Genomic DNA, 24,458 nt, shown 5'->3' on the forward strand with positions numbered 1-24,458 from the left:
ATCGATCCCAAGATCTCTTGGAAGAGGAAGGGAGCTCTAACCACTTGAATTATTCCTCACTCTCATAAACATATTTAAGTACTAAAACTAATCCAATTAATATGAAATTATGAATTCCCTTGATTAATACTTGAAATCACCAACACCACCATGTCCATCACTTGTTCTCTCCTGAGTCCTCACAAGCACTTCCCTTGACAAATCCCACAACACCTTAGGGCCTTTTCTCATACGTTTATTTCATTTCAGTTCAGTTCAGCTCCTAATTTCCTTTTCTTGTAAAATATTCATTTCAGTTCAGTTTAGTTTAGTTCAGCTGAGTTTAGCCTATGAGAATAGACCTTTAGTTGCTAACAAACGCTGCCACCAACCTCCGGTACCACTATACTCTCTCTTCCCTCCCACCAGAATTTTGATGATGGGAATGATAATGGGTTTGAGCAGAATTAGAATAATCAAAATCATAATCATAATTATAGTAATAATCATTATAATTATATTCAGTTTAGTAATGGTGGGAATGGAATGATGGTGCAGTCAGGGATCAAGTATGCTTCAGTGGTTTCTTATCATTGGCCTCTTACTGTTGGTCCTGGTAATAATTCAAGATGAACCTCCTTTTGGATTATATTTTTATGACAAAGGTATAAACTTTTCTGGTTTCATTAATTTCGAGTTTTTGATGATTTTTGATTTGTTAGATTATTGACTTGAATTGTGAAATTTGATTGCTTGATCTATTTTGCTTCTTGGGTACTTGGTTTTTTGTGCTAGATTGATCAGCTTAGTAGGGTCTGCCTTTGAAAGTTGTAGATTGATTGGGGGATGGGGTGAGACTTGTACAACGGGAGAGCCGTGACAGTGGGGGATGGGGTGGGTATGAAACAGATGGAGACTTCACAGTACATGCTACCTTGCATGTCTCAAACATTAAAAAAAAAGTTAAATTTGTCAAATATTACCGCGTATTAATGTCATTTTGAAAATTACTTGTTAAGTATTGACGCATAGCTGCTATTTACGTGCCAAGTAAATAGTAGCTATACGACAAAAGAGTGGTGAATATTTTTTTCCTAGTGGTTCAATATTTGTACCATTGTTACCTATAATAGCTATAATAGTACACTAGTAAAATTGTTTATATTCTAGTAGTACATTAAAAGTTTCACTGTAAGTATAATGGTATACTAAAAATACCACTGTAGCAATAAAAAGATCTCAAAAACTAAGTGAATTTACTAATTAACTGTAACATCCTAGAAATTCCTTTCTTTTAAAATACTTGTTTTGCCATGTTTAAAAATTTAAATAGGAATATCTAAGATATTACCGCCACCGTGAAAACGGCTAAGGCAATTATCAAAGATGCACAGCGGAAAACTATCCTTAAAACCATCCAAAACAAAACAAACCAAACAAAAGTAAAGTCAAACAAAAACAACCTACAACTTGGAACAATTGTAGGCCCTTAACAAAACCAAATGAAACGTGAAAACCTTTGCGTTAGTCTCACAAGTATAATAATAATATAATCAATAAAGCAATAAATCACATCATATTCCTATGGAAACTAAGCATGATTCGCTCTTTCACTCATGTCCATCATGAATATGCTTCATCACCTGAAAACCTCCTCTCTATTTGTCCCCACTACTCGCCATTAGAAAATGGGTCGTCGTAGGGCCAAAGTAAAGACAAGGCCAAAACACACAAACACACACAATCAGCAAAGCTGAGTACATAAGCGTAAATAAATACACTAACATGCTTTCAGCTACCAACACACCCTTACCTCAATGCACCTGTGAACAAGCACACACCACATTCAACAAGATTCTTTAACTAGACACTAAATAATTTATTTAGCGTTGATTACGCATCGAACGGGTTTCCAACTATCCCTCCCCCAAATAAATTGAGGTTAACTGACACGGGAGCTAATCGTGCTAGCGACAAAACCACTCAAAGGTGGCGGAATTCCTGCGCATAATAATAAATAAAAAGGAATGTACAACGTCCTGTACTCCATTAGAAGTTATGGTTAAATTAAATATAAAACCCCATAACTCCCCCCATTGTTCATACTCAAGGTATATACGTTCCAAGACTTTTGGTGCGTAATCTCTTTCACTTTACGTTATTTACATGTTATTGGACTTGGTGATGACTCTCAAAGAATAATAAATCAATCAACAATAATTATTCAATCAACCAAACATACCAATTTAATTCTTGAATAATTAGTGACCACATATTATTTAATATAATGTCGAACCTCTTTTAAATTCTACCTCAGTGTCAAAGACACCTTAAACGCATAAAGCGCCAAAAATCATATCCCTCGGTGTTAAAAACACCTTAAGTGCACAAAGGCACCAACATACAATTTATTCCTCGTGTACATAGACACTTATATAGCTCCTTCCTCATGCTTAAAGCATCAATAAAAATTATTTGAACCATAATAAAATTCCTTTTCAATATTCCTAACATAATTAAACATGTAGTTTAATTAATCATGAATTCTAACATGCCATAAATAAAAGTGTGGTTCAAACACGACATGCCCAAAATATAATTTTCCAATCCATAAACCATCACAAATAATTCGTGCTTCACAATTCAATCACCAACACCATTAATTCACAATTCCATACATAAACCTTAGCATGATACTACTTGTAATTGATTGAAATCAATCCTAGCATGATTCTACATCATCAAAATATGCTAAGTACGCGAACGTACCTCAAATGAGCCCTTAAAGTAGCCGATTACACTACAACAATTCCCGAATTAAGTCTCCTACATAAAGGGACAATAATACTATATTAATTCTCCTTGTATTCAAAATTTCCAGCAACTTAAATTTACTTTAGAATACTTAAAATAATCTGAAACTTATTTAAAAACCCCTAATTAAACTCCTTTTTAATGGATAATCACACCCTTTTATTAAAAATCACAATTATACTACTTTAAATAAAATTTCAACATTTTAAACTAATAAAAAACCCTTTAAAACTTCATCAAAATACTTCTTTATACTTAAATTATCCATAGAAACATTAAATTGTCTCTTACCCCTTTTAAACTCAAGGATAAAATTCAAAGCATAAAAAAAAAACTTCGTTAAAAATAAAAAAATGCCCGAAAATCATATTTAGAGGCTGAATTTGGCCACGAGAGTATGTTCTTAAAACGTTGTTTCCACACGAAAAACATTAAGTTAAAACGGGATTAAGTTATGGTTAATCACCAACACCATTAATCTTAAAACGTTGTTTCCACACGAAAAACACTACTTTTTTTATCTAAATCGGAGGAGTTCCGAACCTGATCGGGATTAAAACGGGATTAATATTAACGAACGGAAATCTAATAATTAAAACATGAATTTACGTGTTCAAAATAATCTGGAATTAAGTTAAACTAATAAGTAGTTATAATCACCAAAATTTCAAAACATCATTACTATAAAAGCCCTAAATCAATTATTCATTAAAACCCTAAAATCATGATTTTCAATAATTAAAAACCCTAGGTTATAAAATTTACAAAATCTGAAAATTATAAAGTTTAATCATCAAAATACAATTTGATACTAATTAAATTAATTTCAAACAATAAAATCAAAACCCATAAATCAATAATTATAATTACACAAATTAATAAAACAAAGGAGAGAGAAAATAAGACTAACCTTTTTTGTGTGGGAAATTTTTGGGGATTCATGGGGTATTTATAGAGTAGAGAGTGTAGGGTTAAATAAGGGCTTATAAAAATGTGGGCTTGAGTTATGAGATAGGGCTTAAGTTATAGGTTTTGGAATGGGTTATTCCAATAAGAGTATGTAGGAATAATTTACATTGCCCAATAATTAATAAACGTTTGGCCCAAAACTTATTTTACTTTTATAAAACTTTATATTTAAAATGCTTTAACCCTTTAAAATATTTAATTAAGCCCTTGACAATACATTTTATTAATACTTAAATACTTTATAAAAATACATAAAAATACGGGGTATTACATTCTACCCCCCGTAAAAGAAGTTTCGTCCTCGAAACTTAGGTACGAAAACTTTAAAAACTCGTTTAAAGGCAAATAAATACTTAAAATCTCAAAAACTTTTCTTAATACTTTTAGTTGTTGTACTTTTGTGATACTTCCTTTCTACCTCATCTATTCATTCACACACAAACTAGTATGTAAAGTAACCAACTTGCTGACCCACTTACACAAAATAATGTGTAAGATAACAACTTTACTAACAAACTTACACAAAATAATGTGTAAACTATTAGACTATCTAACAAACTCACACTAGCATTAGTGTAAGAATCAACTTTGGTAATAAACTTACACATCTTAGTGTGTAAAATAATCAAACTTATCAACTAAATCAGTGTAAAACTGACGAAAAAGCACTTTAAAATGCCAAAATTAAGGAAAAAGCGCGTAATTCTATCGTACTCTACCCCCCTTAAGTAAAACGAGTTACGCCCCCGTAACTCCACTTAACTCAACTTTAGAATCATGTTGATCTTTTCTCATTCCATCCTTGATAAGGTCATAACAATTCTCTGTATGCACTCTTTGTTGCGAACCAAAATTCTTATTAATTCCTTACTCATTATACCAAAAGTAATCAATTTCCATCTATACTATCTTTCACCCATCCTCTAGTAAAAGTATGAAGCACTTTGATATTCGAAACTTTGATTTGTCTAGCCTTTTCATGATCAAATTGGCTGAACTCAATAGATCTCTTTGCAACTCATACCTTTAGTTAATGTTCTTTCACAATAACTTATGAAAATTGTCTTATACTTTACCAAGGTCCGATAATATGCCAAGTTATTTGCCACTTTACCAATTCTATGCAAATTCATATATATTTCTATATACTTTGGCTCAAATTTTCTTTCTTACCAAAATTCATCTTTTGTCTTATGGGTTACACTTTCAATAACACTTGTGCCTTGTCCGTTGTTTAACTTGCACTACTCAGATCAAATCCATTCATGTATACTTTTCTTGCTTCGGACACTAATGTTCCCCAACATAGTGAACTTTCATGGTTCTTTTATTCCAACCTCAAAATGTTGCCATACCAATGCTGGCTTGTATGGTGACTTTGTTACATCCTTTTCTGAAATTGAATACGCTTGTTTTCTGCATAAATTCCCCTGTCAAATATTATTTCGCTATTATACCAATGGGTGGAGGTTGTAATCGTCTCCAATGTATTACCAAAGTTCTCCTGTATACCTCCTTCTAGGATTTTGAAAGAAACTAGGAATTTTTATCTGACATGATATTTTCAGGAACTTCATGTAATCTCACAACGAATTTGATGTAAGATTTCGCAAGTTGCTCCATCTTCGAAGTCTCCTTCATCGGGTTTTAAACATTGCGGACTTAGACAATCTATCCACCACAATCCGAATAAATTAATCACTCTAAACCCTCAGTACACCTTTACCAAATCATTTTTGCAGCTTGTCCTTTCCTGGTTGTATTTCACTTTCCTTTCGTTATATTTCCTTTAAACTTCTTACTCTTACAAAGTATACTCAAGCTTTTATCTCCATGAATATTAAAATGACATACCCTCTTACAAATTCGATCAACTTCACACTCTCTACTTGATTTTTTTTTCTTCATTTCCTCGAATATTGTTGGTCTCATGCTGTAGTTACCCCAACATTTTTTTAACTTTCCTTTTCCAACACTTTCGAGGAGATTAATTTCCTTATTCCCCCTTAACTTTAACATTATTAGCAACGTATTTGCCCAATACATTGCTTCCCTTTCAATGACATTGAATGTCTCTTCCACGGTCCTTTATCAACTCCAATAATTTCTTGTTACATATTTAAATCCTTATGTGTGAGAGTATATATCAAACTTTAAAATTCATTCACAAATAAACATTACCAAGTTATTTCACACTTTTTACTTTCCATGAACTTCCAATTATTCTTCGCCAGGGCATTCACTTGTTAATAATCCTTTCGAATCTATCAAAATCTTCCACATCGTTGTCCAACTTAAACCTCAACTACAATTGTTTTATCACGGAGTCCATAATTCACCGCTTCTATCCCTGTTACATCAACTTTTCCTCTTATCGCAAGGTTTCCCAAAATGGTCATTTCTCAATCACAACTCACACTCGGGAAAAACTTGCGTGAAGTTGCTTCTCTCTAAGCATCAACACGTTTTATTACAGATGTTCACTCCGTCCTTTCCTTCCCATTCTTAGAGTTCACCGAAATACCTTCAATGAAAATATTGAATTCCATAAGTCCATGGAAATTATAGGTGATTCAATATCCCAAAAGGCAAAAATGAAAACTCGAATCGTCCAAACCTTGTCATAAGCGCCAAATTCTAAATATCCTCTTTCAAATATTTTTACTTAGTAGTTCTATCCTCAAGTCTAATCTCAAAATTGTATTTGCTCCTTTCATTTGATCAAACAAGTCGTCGCTTTAAAGCAAAGGATAATTATACTTCTTTGTCACATTGACCAATCCCTCATAGGCACTTTACAAACACTTCCATCCCTTTCTTTAACAATTACATGCACTCTCCAGGGTGATGTAACCTTCTTTCAATGACTTCAATAGTATCTTTCAACCCCCTTTAAGCAATGCAACATTAACCCTTTCTCCACACGCAAATATGTCCATATAATACCTCCAACTTCACTTAACCTTTATATCCTTGCTTATATATCCCATGCTTACATGTTTCCTCCAATTAAATCCATAATCTTTCTTCTAGCGTCCCTTGAATAAATCTCGTGACCCCTAAATAATCTCAACTTCAATCACCTCATATACAATCCTTACTCAAGTTATTTCAACACGTCTCAATCAAATTCATAAATCTTGTCATAAACTCTTCCTCCTTTATGACATTTTTACATCCATAGTTCAATATTCTCGACACTTTCAAGTATACAGCGTCTTCATAATTCAAATTTTCTTAAGTTTCAAGAGTTACTCAAGTCGCTTTCAAAATTTTTATCATTTCCAAAATATTCCTTTAAAGCTCTTTAGCCATTTTGTTGAACTTTCGCCTACCTTCTTTCTTGATTTGAATCCTTATCTTTATTTTTGATCTTACCTTTCTTTTAGCTAATATATGAATTGATTATTTATAATTCAATTCAATCAAAATCCCAAAGACTTTATGTCTTGAAAACCACCCTTAAACTCATAGTTCGCCATCCTTCAACTCATTCCCTTAAGTTTAAAGCAATATCATTTTCTTGAATACTGAGAGATCTTAACAACTTGGAGTACTTCTCGAAACCAATAATCTTTTCATTTCCACTTAATTAAACCTCACTATCTTTTCTTTCTATCTGCACGAAAAACTGGTAAAACTTATTTCGGGTTTGTTATCTCAAACATCTCCAAATAAGATCGGATGTATTCATAACTTGTTCGTTCCCACTAACATGGTAAAAATCAACTCTCTCCAATACTTACCATACAAACTTTTATTCACTCTCAAATTCTCAAGACACAAATTGTTTTTAAACAACTTGTATAACTCTTTAACTCAACCGTCAAAACTTCAGGAATTGATCTCCCTTTGGTATATATATATATAGTTTTCACTTCTTAACACCATCTTGTTTCACCCTTTTCCCACTATGGGATTGTTGGTGGTTATATCATCCTTGCCTCCTTGGCAATCTGTCAAGCTTGCCTTACTACCTTGTTCAAATAATTCCATTACTAAAATTGCTTCTTGTTACCATACTTTCTTGATGATAAAACTGGTTGCTATATAGGTTGGGTTGAAACACTTAGCTTCCTCTTATTCTAATCAACTAACACCAACCACTAAATTAAACTCAATCAAGAAACAATTATCATTTAATTTGAATTAAGGTTTGAGGTAAATTTTTTTTTTTTTTTTATGTCCTCATTCCCAATAATTCGAATATATAAAATCTTGATTGATAAACAACCAAAATTCATATACTTAAACAAACAATCAAAAATAAAAAATAAAAAAATATCCCCATTAACTGCTACTCACAAAGGGAAGAAAGAAATGAGTAACACTTGGAAAACAATAGAAATCATAAGGTTGTTGAACAACTCTAAAAGATTAGGTGAATAAATTCAAGATTGTTCTCCAAAATGATAGTATTGCTACCCAAAATGACTTCTTGAAGTAAAATAATTATCCTCATATCCCAAGTGAAAGAATAAATACTCATAACTCCTAAATAACATATGTCAATATTCTCAAGGTTGAACATGTGTCAATGTTTTTAAGATCCAACATAACAAGAGTCCTCAATATTTCAACAAGATCATAACTTCTCAAAACTCCAACCATATATTAAAATATATATGCTCAATTCTCCATCCCAAATTAAATAACTTTAATCATAAGAAATGATAAGTCACTAAGCTTAAAATGTCAAACTTCAATTGATCCGCATTGAGTATCCCTCAACTCATATAATAACTTTCATCATTACTCATCTCTAATCAATTCCTTTGCTCACCTCTCTTGGGCTCTTGTTCAATTTCGATTCCAATTCAAACTCATACTCAAAGACAAAACATATTCCTCAGAATAGATAATATCCCAAACGATTTCATCCTTAAACTCCTTAACCATATGCATTAAAATCAATCTCTTTATCCTTATAACTTGGTGTCTCCATACACAAGTGTACAAAACTCAAATTACTCATTTTTAATATCTAGACAACAAATTATCCCAAAAACAATACTCACATTCATGTGATGATGTGCATCCAAAATTTCTTCGAAAATACATCTCAAATAAGACCATTGAAGCGAACCATCCTAACATAAGCAATTGAACTCTCGAAATCCTTAACATTCCTCAAAATTCTCATCATAGAAACTCATAGGGTATAGGTTTAGGGATCCTACAAGAAAACGAGATTAACTACCAATAGCAAACCCTTCCCATAACCATATAATACAGTTCTTGCAGAAAATTAAGTTCGATGTTCAATCAAACAATCTTGATAGCTCACATATAATGAATCACATATTACATGTTGTCATCAATAAATATTTAGTCATACAACATTCTTGAACACCTCTTAAAAAAATATATATGCACATAGGAAAGAAATTAAATTCTAGCCTATATGCCATTTTCTTCTCCTACCCAAGCTCACCAACATGCTTACAAAAGCTTTTAACACATATTTCTTACCTCAATCCTTGCTTTCCTGCAACATGAACAAACTAAAAATATTTTTGACTCTTTTTTTTTTTTTAAAAAAAGAAATACAAAAATAAGCATTGAAAAAGACCGAAAAATTTTCGGCTTTCTTAAAAAAAAATTCGGACATCCTTAAAAAAAAAATCGGATTTTCTTCATAAAAAAAATTTGGTCATTCCTAAAATAAAAACAAAAATAAAATTCAAAACAAATTAGTTTAACACCGTTTAATTAAATAAGCACTTGGCCTGGCCAAGTTTTAAAACAAAACACTTTAAAATACATTTTTTTGCTTTAGTGGTAATAAAATCTCAACCAAAGCTCCCATATACCACTTTGTAACACCCTAGAAATTCCTATTTGCACTCAAAATTACTACTACAAATTAACAATCTTGTGAATTACTACCATAAAAATTTAAAAATTTTGATTTTACTTCCAGATTTCTCTTTAGACCATTTATGACATCATCTTTTTTTTCTTAACCCATATTTAACCTTTGGTTAACCATTAACCACCCAAAAAATAAAGGAATAATAAAATCCCTCCTAAACCATGGTTACCCTATCTAACTAATCTTTCTCCTTCACCATTGCTAATACCCTTCTAGATTCTTGCTCCAAATTCACACTAAGGGTGCGTTCTCTTCAGCTTATTTTCAATTAAGTTCAGTTCAGTTTACTTCAGCTTCAATAAGTTCAGTTCAGTTCTTATCTTAATTTCAATTCCTTCTCTCATAAAATATTCAGTTCAGCTCTAATAAGTTCAGTTCAGTTCAACTCAATTCAGTCAATCAGAATATACCCTAATTCTTTCCATTAATCCTCCAATTGTTCCAGGTAGAGATAATAGTGGATCGGATTCGGATTGGGTGGAGCTTCACCCGCATCCATCCATTTTTCTAATAGCTCCATCCACATCCATCCGTCATCCGCTTCACCCATCATTTATAGCTGTGTGTCCATCATCCGCGGATGAAACAGGTGGAGCGGATGACTAATGGATGAATATTAACTAATTATTTTGGTTATTTATATAATTTTTTTTTATTTTATTAATAAAAAGGAAACAATAACAACATATTTTAAAAAGGAAACAATAACAACATATTGTTTGAAAAATTAAATTGCTACAAAAAAACAAGTAACTTTCTTGCACATTTCATATTTTATTATTAAAATTCTTAGATTAAAAATTTAATATATGTTCAAAGGGTGGGTTGATGGTTAGCGGGTGAAAAAAGTAACATCCATATCTGATGCGATCCATCACCCGCTTCTCATCCATTTAATTCGGGGTTTTATCTATTTATTTAAAGTCACTTAATATTGCCATCCCTAGTTGATACGTAAAGATGATGTCATAAATTATTTAAAATGAAGTCGGGTAGTAAAAACAATTTTCAAAATCAATTCGCGGTATTAATTTTCAAAATGACATTGATACGTAAATAGCAAAATTTTCAAAAAAATAAATTTGTGAGACATCAAAAAGTTATTGTGAGAACATTAAGGTTATTGTGAGCAGGGACGGACTTATTAAATGGCCTGGGTGGCACCAGCCCTGCCAAAAATTATTATTACTTTTTTTATTTTTAATTAGGTAAAGGTATAGCTTTATAGATTGTTCTGGTCCCAGTTTGATTCCTTTTCAAGTATTTTCTACCCGTGTGTTATGGTACAACGTGACTTCTAAGCAAGTAGGATAATTAGTTACTGCTAGTGCTAGCTAGCTAGGTAGAATAAAGTACCTCATCTCAGCATATATGCTACTGAAAATGCATACTTCAAATGCCACTGAATTATGCTACTAGTTAACTGGCCTTACAGTTACACCTAATTCTTTAGTCTTTACCCTTTTTTGAAAACATCTTCATAAGCCCACCTCATTAATTCTCACCTAATCATATCCTTTATTTCCATCCATTCATTACTAGCTTGCTGCTTGCAGCTTTCGGAGAAATGTTACAACTAAACATGCGAGCAACAATTATGACATCGCGTATTGGTCATGACATTGGTAGGATACTGGTATGGATCATATTGGTTGCAGGAGCTGCACATGCAACTCTTATGCATCTTCCTGATAACAGATCAGTGCCAAATACGTCGGCGGGTGGCAGGCGCCGTAGTCTCCTAAATAATGGCCTTGGTCTTACTCCACAAATGGGGTACGTGTACTACTTCTTTCTTGTCATCCTTTAAACTTGAAATTCAGTCAAGGACAAATAAATATTCAATTGCTTATAGTTCATAAATATTTAATCTAAAAACAAAGGTCAGCATGATATTGTTTTAAGGTTATTTAACTTTCCCCTCTTTGTGTTCATGCAAGTTTCCTAGTTTAACTCTCCTTTTAATAAACACGAATGTGGTGTCAAAAAAAAAGAAGAAACTCAATCTGAAAAACCAAATCTTTGTGAAAAGTGAAAACCAATTCTGTCATATTTTTCTTTATAGTTGAATCTGTCATGTATTTCTTCGTCTGAGTAGGTGGAACAGCTGGAACCATTTTAGATGTAAGATTGACGAGCATTTGATAAGAGAAACAGGTAACTGCTTTTCTAATCAGTAATATTTGGAGATTCTCCATATGTTCCATGATATGAATATATGATGGACATCTTTGTAAATCATTCCTGCAGCTGATGCTATGGTGTCGAGTGGCCTAGCAGATCTTGGGTATAAATACATAAACATTGGTAAATCTACAAACTTTTTGAGATAATGTTTGGCTTGGCTTACTGTTCTTTTAAGTACCGAAATTCTAAAACATTTTAGCCCTTAAAAAAAAGGTTCTTACTAAGTCATCAACTGTAACATAACAGATGATTGCTGGGCAGAACTCAACAGAGATTCTCAGGTGCATTCTCACCCTTGAATTTCTGATTATCTTACTGTATCTTCGAGAGTGAGGGATAGCTCAAGTGGTTAGAGCTTTCCTCCCGGTTCCAGGAAATCATGGGATCGTTTCTCACCCTTATCCTTGTGGCCCTCTAAACACCAAAGGAAAAAAAAAAAAAAAAAAAAAAAACTGTATTCTTCACATTTATGATTTCTCCCACTAATCTTACTCCGTTCAAATATTCTAGGGACACTTGGTTCCCAAAGCTTCTTACTTTCCATCAGGAATTAAAGCACTAGCAAATTATGTTCATAGCAAAGGGCTGAAGCTTGGAATTTACTCAGATGCAGGGTATTCACTCTATCTCAAAATTTTATGGGTCATCTCAGAAAAAAAAAAAAATAGTAATGTTATGAAGTCAATCATGTTACAATTCTATGCATGTTAAAGCAGCTTAAATCTGATACCAAGATTGCTGGTTCAGAATTCAGACTTGTAGCAAGACCATGCCAGGCTCGCTTGGCCATGAAACGCAGGATGCGAAAACCTTTGCCTCCTGGGTGAGTAATTGATATCTTGATATGATACAAGGTCACTCAACATGGAATGGTAAAATACAGATTGCTCATCACTCATCAGCTGTATTTTTGACTTTTTTTCTCCCCAAAAAAATGTCTGAAATAGGGTGTTGATTACTTGAAATATGACAACTGTGAGAACAACGGGATTGACCCAAAGGAAAGGTTTGTAACTACTTACATAATATTGATGTAATTGTTCACTGATGTTTTATCAACAATCTGAAATTAATCTGCTACATTAGCAGCCCCAAGGTTTCAGGTTGAACATTACACCTTTCTATCACTAACACTATCAATTGTGAATAGGTACCCTAAGATGAGTAAGGCCTTACTAGAAAGTGGAAGACATATATTTTTCTCCCTATGTGAATGGTAAGTAATTCATCAATGCAAGTTCAACTCGAAGGAGTTGTAATTTCAAATTTAGTTTAATATGAGGATATTCGACAGAACAATAGCATGATTCTCTCACAATAAAACTTGGTGATGAGCAGGGGACAAGAAGATCCTGCAACTTGGGCCCGAGTATTGGAAATAGTTGGAGAACGACGGGTGACATTCAAGATACATGGAAAAGGTAAAAGAGTAAAGTTCAATACACATTCTAATATTTGATCTGAACATCTATTTTTAGCAGTTAAAATGAGGGACTGTACTAGTTCAAGAATAGAACAAAAGTTTATTTTTTCTAATGCTTTATTGGGCTATTAAATCTGGAAACTCTTGTTGTGCTTCAGTATGACAGATATAGCAGACAAAAATGACAAATGGGCATCATATGCTCGTCCTGGAGGATGGAATGGTAACAATAAGAAACATATTCTCTTTTTTTTTTTGAGTTTCAGAGCTGTTTTCGATATGACAGATAAAAGGGGTTTAACATTGTCTGCAGATCCGGACATGCTTGAAGTTGGTAACGGAGGGATGACTAAAGAGGAGTATCGTTCTCACTTCAGCATATGGGCATTAGTAAAGGTACCATTCTAATTTTCCGACTTTTTATTATGCAACTCGATCAAGATGATTGGCCTGTAATTAAAACCTTGGGTTTCTGCAGGCTCCTTTGTTGGTTGGATGTGATGTGCGATCAATGGATCAGGCAACTCTTGAACTGCTAAGCAACAAGGAGGTCATTGCTGTCAATCAAGGTAAAGGACTGGAGGAGGTTGTCAATTACTTCATATATACCCAGTGAACTTACTGATCGACAAGTTTAAGTTTTATAACCAGATAAGCTAGGCGTTCAAGGGAGAAAGGTTAAGAAAAATGGTGATCTTGAGGTAATATATACTTTGTATACACTACTTTTTCGGAGTCCAAATGATCATTTTTGGCATGCATGTCTCAGACTAATATCTTATGAAATGTTTAGGTATGGGCTGGCCCATTGACTCAGAGGAGGATGGCTGTTATTCTATGGAATAGAGGATCTTCATCATCAAATATAACTGCATATTGGTCCGATATAGGTCTTAAGCCAACAACTATAGTGGATGCTCGGGACTTATGGAGGGTGAGTTCGTTGTTGCCTTTTGTTTCTTATAAATCGTTGAACAGGACAATTTACTTGTTTTACTTGATGTTCAATCTAACTCCATGATCCGTCTTCATTCAATACCCTTGAAAAAGCAGCATTCAACTCAGCGTGGTGTCAAAGCTCAGCTTTCTGCTCAAGTTGATTCGCATGCAGTTAAGATGTACATCTTAACACCCCATATGTGAGATTTCCAAGCCAAAGCCAAATAGATCGCGTAAAAGCAAATCTTCTTGTATGATCAGCAGGGAGAGGAAAAGATGATTCAATAACTAGGAAAACAGACCTATGCAAAACACTTAAGACAGTTTTTCATATTGTATACTACAGTACTACCCAATATATACATGTTATGTTTATGGGCAGTATTTTCCAATAACAAAAGTGAGATTCAAATCAAGTACTGCTAATTCTTGAAAATCAAGAATTATATTTGTTACTACCTGTGCTGTGCAATTAAACTCATTCTATGTCACGTAAATATAATTATAATGTACATTTTCTTAGCAAAGAGAAAAAGAATATGATGTATAATATAAGGGAACATGAATAAAAATCACACACTCTTACATATTCAGAACTGTTGGCATTCTGCATAAAGAAAGCATATTCCAAATGTTGAGAGTCATAATAACATCCTCTTTGTTGTGTTCAAACTTAAAAAATAATCATCTAAGGCACCACCACAATAGAATACCTCATTGCAACGTTCTAGATGGGACAACTCTAAAAATGTACAACACGAAATAATGCTCAAGTAAATAATGAAACACATCGAAGAAAACATTATAGCAGGAGGTCTGCAGGAAGAAATCCGAGAACAAAACACAGTTTGCCTGAAATATCTGTCCTTGGTTTATTTCTCCCATTTCTTCCAATAGACGAGAATCAGAGACTAATGTCTTACCCAATCGGCCAATCCCTTGACAATGCAAATCATTGATAACAGAAGCAGCCCCAATATGATGAAGTGCTACAATAGAATCACCGGGAAGACACAGGCCCCTTTCCGTTGCTAAGCAGCCTCCAGAATCACCTCAGTAGATTCTGAATCAGTAGCCTTGGCAGACCCTTCAGCTAATAGAGAAATTAAACCTCTGTATACTTGGCAACCAATTTGGCCGCTGTAACACCACATGTCATCACAACAATGAGCTTGGCCTGGGCTTTAATAGCAGTTCGGATAGCTGAAGATGCAAAACTCTCCAAGGGGCTCATTGGTAAAGGTGTAGCCCTAATCATCGCTTTGAAAATAGCTGCATAATCAAGGGAAGATTCTGCCTCGATACATATACAGGCCATGATCTTGACAGCAAGCTCAGGGTAAGCCCCAGCTGCACTCTCACCATTAAGCATAACACAGTCAATTCCATTAAGGACGGCATTAGCAACATAAGTGCTTCAGCACAGAGATTTAATCATGGATTCAAGCATCTGTATTGCAGTAGCTACTATAATCTATACTATATACTAAACTAATCACCGGAGGAGACACTTGGCATAATTTTGTGAAAAAAATTTCCCTCCAAAATGTTATTTTTTTTAAAAAAAAAATATTCTTTTAATAATATTTTTTTTAATTTTTTATTTTTTTTTATTTTATATATATATATATATATATATATATATATATATATAGAGTGTGGATTATGTGAAAACAAATCTTAGTGTGAAAACTGAAAACGGATGATTAGGACCGTCAGATTTGTATCGGATGGATTAGATGAAACTCGCGTTATAAGCCGTCAGATTTATCTCTCCTCCTTCTCTCTCCTCTCTCCTAATTTCTCGACATTTTTTCCCCCAATTTCCTGAAGATCTTGAACTCTCCGAATCCAGAAATCTCCGATCTTCCGCTGGTTTGATATCATCTTCATCTTCATCTTCTTACTCTATTAATTTTAAAATCAAAATTCGCTGTTTCAATTCTATTCTTGACTAGAATATAAATTTTGTTCGATTTTGTTTGATTTTGCGATTTCCTGTTTGATTTTGTTCAATTTCTCAATCAACAATCTATTATGTGAGCTATGATGTTATTTCTACGTTTTTAATTTATGTTTAATTTTGTGTTTTGTACTTTTCCTTCAGAAAATCAAAATGATTTTTCGATTTCAATTTTTTGACTTTCGATTTCAAATTTAGCTTCATAGGATTAGTTTTGAGCTGCATTTTGTGTAATTTTTCTTGATTTAGTAGATTAGGCTTTTATGTAATTACTCAACATCTCTCAAAATCTCAATTTTTCCCATCCGATTCTACAACTTTGAGCGTGTGAATTGATTTATTTTTTTTGTACTGATTTGATTTTGTGCTTGTATATTATAGGTTGCGAAAGATGTAAGAGTAGATGCATGTGATTGTAAAGGAAGAGATAGAGAAGAACGAAGAAAATGAGTGGTGGTAAGCTTATGATTGTTGATTAACCATACAAATTGTTTACTTTGTTGTTATGTTGTTATCTTTCTGTAACACTATGATGGTATGAAATCGATTTTGTACATTTTTTGGTTTGAGTTGTTATCTTGTTGCAGATTGAGCTTCAATGGAAGTTTAGTGTTCATGCATTATTTTTTTATAGTGTCCACAACCTGTTCGACGAAATGCCCAGTAGAAATATTTAATCTGTATTACTGTTTATTTCTTTAACTTGATTGTCCGATTTACGATGTGTTAATAATGTGTATTTGTGCATGCGACGACCTGAATATCTTAATCTGATCGAAATTGTTCCCTCTTCCTAAATTTATTGAGTTTGATGATAGATTTGAGTTATTTTTCACATTTTTTTTTGGATATTTGAGTTTCAATGGAGGTTTTGTGCTCTGCTCATTCAAAATTTTGATAGTTCACACCACCTGTTGGATGAAATACCTAGTAGAAATTTTCAAGTTGTTGTCTTTTCCCACTCTTTGATTGGTTTTGTTTTTATTCATCATAGGCACTCGATTTTTTCGGCTTAGTTTATCACTTTGTGTTCGATTTTCAATTTCATCATCAAATTTTCTGAACTTTGTGTTTTATTTGATTATTTTGATGATATTTTTCTAATGTTGCTGCATTTTATTGATGTATTTAGTCTGATTGTCATAAATGTGATTTCCTTGCTTTTGTATTGCCGTAGAAATTGTTTATATATACAACCTATAATTGAACAGTAAGCTGCTCGTTTGTGAATGGACTGTAAGCTGCTCGTTTGTGTATAGGTGTGTGATTGGGTGAAAGTTCTGCTTGTGATTGTGAGCATGTTGATTTCACTCCTGTGTGTTGTGATGTGTAGATATGTGATTTTGCCTATTTATGGGTTGTTATATGTTTTGTATAAGAAAGAATGTGATTGGTTAAGTTCTGCTTGTGATTGTGATTGTGATTGTGATTGTGATTGTGATTGTGATTGTGATTGTGATTGTGAACGATATTTTGTTTAATTCTGCAGTAGATTTGTACATTTTCATTTAAGATTTTATTATTCCACTTAAAGAGTCAGAGAGTTAAATGTTAGTACCAAGTGGTCAAATGTATTGTTATCCTACTATAGACTTTCTTTTGAGGTAATGGTACCAGAATCTAAGTGCACTCTGATACGGAGCTAGACATGTATTGTTTTGGGAATCATAGCCTCATAGGCTTATATCTGTTAAATGGTAGAAGCGTGTCTTTAGAAATTTATTTCTAGAATTCGAGTATGCTAGTTTGTGTTATTGCGAGCTCTATCATGCCTGATCTTACCTTGTCAGCTGGAGTTAGTGTAGTAACCTTCTTCAGCCTTTGTGAAGATTTATCTCTGATTGTATGATTTTTGGTGCCTGCCTGTTCAATATCATATACAGGTGGCTTGCTCGTATCATGATATCCTGGTATGCTTTTATTTGCCTCTACTTCTGTTCTTGAAACGTTGATCTTATCAAGCTTGTTTTGCTTCAGTCTGTATGATGTTGGTCTGTGATGTTGGTATGCTTTTATTGGCTGTTTTGGCATGTTGAAAACCTATTAGCTCAATTGGTCGAGCACCGTGTAATCACGGGATGTAGGTTCGAATCCTACATAGACTTTTTTAATACTTATTTTTATATTTATTGACCTCTGGGTAAATGGTGTCAAATTGATATAATTATCCGAAGTTAATATATAGTTACCTATTTTCGATATAATGACCTTAGAATTATGGAAATGTTGTAAATTTTGTTTCAGTCACCTTATTTTTATATATAGTGACCTTTATTTTTGTATATAGTGACCTTTATGTAAATGGTGTCAAAAACTCAGTCGATATAGTTACTTTATTTTTGTATATAGTGACCTTAATGTAAATGTTGTAAAAATTGTTATAGTTACCCTATTTTTGTATATAGTGACCTCTATGTAAGTTTGGTCAAAATTGAAATAGTTACCCTATTTTTGTATATAGTGACCTTAATGTAAATATTGTAAAAATTGATATAGCTACCCTATTTTTGTATATAGTTACGTTATTTTTATATATAGTGACTCTATGTAAACATCGTCAATTTAGATAAAGTTACCTTATTTTAGCATGTAGTGACTTTTAAAATGTTGCCTTTGTAAAAAAAAAAAAAAAAAAAAAAAAAAAAACCCTTTAAAACGGTTGAATTGATTATATGTAAGGTTGGAATGATCTTAGGACTTTAGAATTGTCTGATCTTTTGTGCTACTAATGAATGGCTAAGATTGCTTGTTTTTAGTTTTTTCCATAAGCTCTGTTTTTAGCGGAACCTCCCCGTATATATATATATATATATATATATATATATATATATATATATATATATATATATATATATATATATATATATTTGTAAAGCATAGGAATTTAAAGGATAGACATTAATAAATTTAAATTTTAAAAAAAAAATGTTAAATAAGTCATTTAATTTCAATTAACTCTATTTCAATTGACTATTATTATTAATAATAAATCGTACTATATAAATCTGTGTTGCACGAGGCCAAAACTAGTTGGTCATAAATTTAGAAGCCTTCTAAATCAAATTGTTACATTGTATTAATAATTTTAGACAAATAACAATCAAGTAGACTTATCTTGAAACAAAAACAATGTGCTTGTCTACTACATACCAAAATTTGGACCCAACCCAATAAACAAAAGTCTGGCCACAAGCCATCAATGGTTTTAAATATAAACGTGTTACATTATCTAAACTATACATTAAAAAGTGCTTCTAAATATGTTTATGTGCCACATGTAATCGTTTTTTACACTAGAATCATGCCACACAACCATTCACCAATCAATTTTAATTCCATGTCATTATTAAATAAAAATGTGTATACAAACAAGTTTGAACACCAAACCGCGTAAATAAAAACCATACCTATTACCATCTTAACTAGATATAGATTTTGTACTATTAAAATCTGAAACTTCAATGAGTGTAAAGAGTGAAGATAATTCCATCTTAGCTGAAACTTCAATGAGTGTAAACAGTGAAGATTATTGGATCAAAACAATAATTAGAATCAACTCAATACTCAATCTTCACTAGTATATAGCCAAAACAATAAAAGCGGACGTTTCACACGATTTGGCTGGAATTACTCTATTACATATTCAATGAAATTATAGATGTCGTATGATTGTTTACTAATGATACTCCCTCCGTACGTGTATTAATAAGTGTTACAGTTTGAACAAACACGCTTGACAAGACATGACCATTAATTTATCTACTTATATGTTAGTAAAATCCTATGACATTTTATAATATGAAAGTATACATTGTATCAAATCAGTCAATGTATTATGCAATAACATTTGTTTTTTTATATATACCGCTAAATTAAGCAAGTCAAAACCATTATGTGAATAGTGAAAAAGTCAAACTATAACACTTATTAAAACACGGAGGGATAATTATTTCTTCCTTCTTCTAATTTTTACAAAAAAAACCCCTATGATAAAAGAATTATTATTATTATTTTTTTTAATAAAACTGCCTTTGCCTTAAAAAAGAAAAAATAAACAAAATTATAAGTTATAACTTGTAAATGTTTGTATTAATAAATGAATTGTCATTACAAATTGAATTGAAAATAAGTGACTTACCGTAAAAGTGAATGTAGAAATCACAATTTGGAAATTTATACATTAACATATTAAATAAAATTTAAATTCTGCATACATAGCATGTAACCCTATAATTCTATAAATATGGATCAATGATGAAAATCACTATGATCCACAAGTTTATATTAATTAATTTCATATAGAAAGTAGGAGTTAAATTAAATTAAATTTAAATTCCGCATACCTGGATATAATAAATAATACAAGATCCAAATAATAATGTGTCCATCACAATAAATTTGAATCTAGCAATCAAAGTTGGTTGAATTGTAGGGTTTTCTTAGCTTGAGAAACAAGAAGAGCTGACAAGAGTTCATTCCAAGTATCAGGGACACCAGGAAGACACCAATGAGAACAATCATTGCCATCCAAACCATATATTGAAGGATGTCCATCTTTTCTTAGTTGTGACATTGTTGTTACGTCTAGTAACGTAACCTTTGTTGACATGTTACTCAATATTTGCTTTACTACTCCGTCGGCTGGTGGTAAGCCTGCTGGATATGTTGATCCTGGTATCGGTTTTGTTTCTCCTTTACAATCTCCGGTACTCGCGTTCCACTCTTGAGACCTAGTACAACATATATTTGAAAAGAATCAACTAAGAGTGTTATTAACAATTCTGAGGGTTAAAATTGTGTATTAGCAAATTATTAAATCAAATTTGTTAAAAAAAAAAGGGTCAGATATTATGAAACAGAAACAGAGATTGTATTAGACGTAAATGAGCATGTGATACTAACCTGTAGTGAGTGGGGGAGATGCCTTGGAAGAAAACTTGAATGTTGTTGTTGTTAGCATATTTGTCAACCCACTTAGACCAAGTTGTCAATCCATATTTATAAGCAGTCAAACGGTCCATGTCCTTGTAAATCTTTTTGCCCTTTTGGATGTAATCCCATCTGATTTTATGTTGAAATTAAGAATCAGATAATGGCTGATAAGAGTTAATTTAACATTAATCATAATCTAGTTAGTGTTTATATCTATAAATTTTAATCCTTTTAAATAGAAACATAGGTGTTTAAAAGGATTAAAGCGATATATATTTTCTTACTATTTCATACCGAGTAATCAATTGCGTATAACATAAGAATGATAAATATAATTGCTCATTTATATAGTTGATTTTTTATTTATTTATTTTTTTTTACAAAAAATAACTTCCTTAAATAAATATAGTAATTAATTATTAAAAAATAATAATATACTAAGGACACACTAGAAATTGACATGTGTCATTACTGATGAAACTTTTAGTATATAGTTATTGATTGATTGATTGATGATTATGCAAAAAGTTTCCACCATGATTTCACCTTCTATTTTCTCTCTTTTACTTACTCCATCTATTTCAAAATAAATGTTTCATTTTAAATTTTTATTAGAAAAACTATTCATATACACTATGTTGACCAATGTTGATATAAACTTAATAGTTAAACGGTAATGCTAAATATATTGATGTATCTAGGTACATGTTAAAATCATACTCTCAATTGAGTTTGATAGAGTATAAAACATAATTCCTAAGCTTCAACCATCAACTTAAACTTTTGGTTGAGTTGATCTTTAAACAGAGTTAATGTATAATATCTATCAACTATTTATCATTTCTACATACCAGTAATTAGAAATATTATTAGGATATATGTGATAATCAAATTAGGATATTTAGTTTAAAATAAAGGGAGTATAATTTTTCAATCATTTGTATGCTTTAGATGAAAAGTAAAGTGTAATTATTAATTCAAAACTATAAAGGGAGTAGTGTCAAAGAGATGTATTGTATGTTACCCTTGACTTTTGCTTCCTTTATGGACCCACCAATGCCAACTGTTGAAGATGAGAACATCCATCCCTTTCCAAGCATTGCCATTGTTTATAGAATCAAGCTTTAGCACCTTCCCAATCTTTTCACTTACAATATCAACCAAATATGGAGTTCGATATAACATCACCGAAATGTTGTACTCCTATATATGTTAGACACAAAAGACATATAATCATCATTTTTATACTTTCTTCCTCAAAATAATAATACCATAAATCGACAATTTAAGGACATTCCAATCAAAACATGTCACATATTTTCTTATACAAGTAGTAAAAGCAACTTTAGATGTGATGGGCAACAAACATTTTTGTTATAATTTTTCAAAAAAACGTGATAGGTTAGGACAATATCATAATTTATAATTAGTTAATTACTTACTTTTAAAGCATATATACTTTGTTCCATAAATTTATTGTAACTAAACAAAAAAATGTGCGCCCTTCAAGATTTTTTCCCTTTATTTTTGGATAGATAGAAGAAAAGTTTTTTTTTTTTTTTAATAGATTTGAGCATTATTTAATAAATAAAGTAAACTTATATGGCGTGGTCGAAAAGATTAAAAGAAAAACACACTAGTAGAATACAGAAACCTAATCTAAAGAATGGATTTAAACGGTTATCGAAACACATTTAAAAATCAGAGGGACATAAAACGTACATGATAACATATTATTCCGTATAAATCAAGCATTTATACGTAGTATAATATAATGGGATAATAAGTAATAATAAGCATGTACAATTATGGTATGTGTAGAGAGGGCGCCTTTTACTGTAAGCTTGTGATTACAATGAGGCAGGGAAGCTTGCAACATGCATGTAAATGATTGCCATTGATCAAGACTTAAGGAATCTCCCACGAACATTATCTTCTTTCCCGTGAACCTTGTCACAAAATCTTGACCATCGAATCTATATGATAAATAGTATATAATATATTAAGAAAATATAAAAATTAACAAAACATGCATGCAAATTCTTCCATTGGAAATGTATATGCACAAAAATTCTTACACAATTTCTTACATAAAGCCAAATAGGCAAGTATCACTGCTTTAGATGGACGTAAATATGCCACTTAAGGTGATCTCATTGATAGAATATAAAACATAATTATAGAGCTCAACCATCAACTTAAACTTTTGGTGAGTTGGTCCTCTAATATTCATCATATACCCGAGTGGCTCATTATACAGTAAACGACGTGGTTAAGGAGTTACCTTGGTAAATCGCAATCACTAGGCTTCCACCTATATTTGAGGTAGAGTTGATCCGGGCGCCCATTGCTTAAGCAATCAAACTCTTTGATGATAGATGAACAAGTAGAGGAGTCATAATATGGAGTATAAGCATCGTCATACACCCAACTACCTTGGAAAAGATTACAACCAGAAGATTTATTCGATTTCGAAACCTCTATTGTTGTTGAATAATCCTCAACATTAGCTATACATTGATGCAAAAGTAAAACAAATATGGCTAAAGCAAATTTGCACTCCATTGCATCAAAGTATGAGGAAAAGAGAGAATGTGTTTAGGTGAGTAAGAGCTAGAAAGAAAAAAATGTGAGCTTTTATAATATGATATGGTTAGTTAGCTTAGATTTTCGTTCACTATTTGTATTTTCATGATTAACTGTGGGCTCTATGATTGATAATGATATATAGATATACTAAGCTTTTTGATTAATTTATTCAATGTTACATATTATAGATTATTGTTATGTATAGCTAGCTTGTTCTTGAACCATAAGACACTTTTAAAATAAGTGAAGGTTACAAAGTAAGCAATGCAAAAACATGTCCGTCAATTCTGTACCTTATTATCTTTTGTCAAAATCTTGGATGAATAATTTAGGCTATGTTTTGCAACACTAAGGGGGTGTTTGGTACAATAATTTTAGATGTACGAAACGGATTCAATTAAGTGTTTTCATTTCTAGTTGTTTGGTATGAGTTAAAAGTAACATATACCGTTTCCGGAGGGTAATAAAATTCCCCAAGTTGTTACCCTTGACAAACTAGTGGAAACAAAATACTATACGTTTCCTTACTCAATTGCAATCTCCTCAATTGTTTCCATTCTTGTAGGATACCAAACATATAGTAAAGGTAACGTTTATCATTACCATTTGCCTTAATTATTTGAATTCTTTCCGTTTCATTTACAATGTTTATACCAAACACCCCCTAACTTAAATGAAACTGAAACTTAGAAAGATAAGATACTGAAACTAATAATAAGGAGGTAGAGTAACATTTAAATTAGGTAATGGTTATTGTTTAAGAAATTTTGTCAACAACTACCAATTAA

At 32.0% G+C, this 24,458-nt stretch overlaps 2 protein-coding genes across 2 annotated transcripts; one reads left to right on the forward strand and one right to left on the reverse strand.

Annotated features, from left to right (window-relative positions):
* The first annotated feature begins 10,991 nt into the window (after positions 1-10,991).
* LOC110702784 (alpha-galactosidase-like) lies at positions 10,992-14,644 on the forward strand. The gene is given in 16 exon segments (XM_021880530.1): positions 10,992-11,413; positions 11,736-11,794; positions 11,888-11,944; positions 12,071-12,105; positions 12,335-12,438; positions 12,572-12,647; positions 12,772-12,830; positions 12,975-13,040; positions 13,163-13,188; positions 13,191-13,245; positions 13,406-13,470; positions 13,561-13,643; positions 13,726-13,816; positions 13,899-13,948; positions 14,041-14,181; positions 14,301-14,644. Coding segments are annotated over 16 exon segments (1,266 nt in total). The 5' UTR covers positions 10,992-11,204; the 3' UTR covers positions 14,391-14,644.
* A 5,696-nt stretch (positions 14,645-20,340) lies between these two features.
* Positions 20,341-23,738, reverse strand: LOC110702785 (protein trichome birefringence-like 38). The gene is made up of 5 exons (XM_021880532.1): positions 23,366-23,738; positions 22,886-23,057; positions 22,106-22,284; positions 21,052-21,210; positions 20,341-20,879 (listed from the first exon to the last, which is right to left on the reverse strand). The coding sequence occupies exons 1-5, from the start codon at positions 23,644-23,646 to the stop codon at positions 20,561-20,563; spliced, it is 1,110 nt and encodes a 369-aa protein (XP_021736224.1). The 5' UTR covers positions 23,647-23,738; the 3' UTR covers positions 20,341-20,560.
* Positions 23,739-24,458: the final 720 nt, after the last annotated feature.

Source organism: Chenopodium quinoa, unplaced genomic scaffold (assembly GCF_001683475.1).
Source record: "Chenopodium quinoa cultivar QQ74 unplaced genomic scaffold, ASM168347v1, whole genome shotgun sequence".
Classification (NCBI taxonomy): domain Eukaryota; kingdom Viridiplantae; phylum Streptophyta; class Magnoliopsida; order Caryophyllales; family Amaranthaceae; genus Chenopodium; species Chenopodium quinoa.

What these genes read in the sequence shown, in the direction of transcription:
- LOC110702785 (XM_021880532.1), bottom strand. Translation starts at nt 23,646, where the DNA reads ATGGAGTGCAAATTTGCTTTAGCCATATTTGTTTTACTTTTGCATCAA. An exon ending in AGTGATTGCGATTTACCAAG is followed by an intron (nt 23,058 to 23,365) that starts GTAACTCCTTAA and finishes TTTATCATATAG; the next exon opens with ATTCGATGGTCAAGATTTTG. An exon ending in TCTCTACACATACCATAATT is followed by an intron (nt 22,285 to 22,885) that starts GTACATGCTTAT and finishes TAACATATATAG; the next exon opens with GAGTACAACATTTCGGTGAT.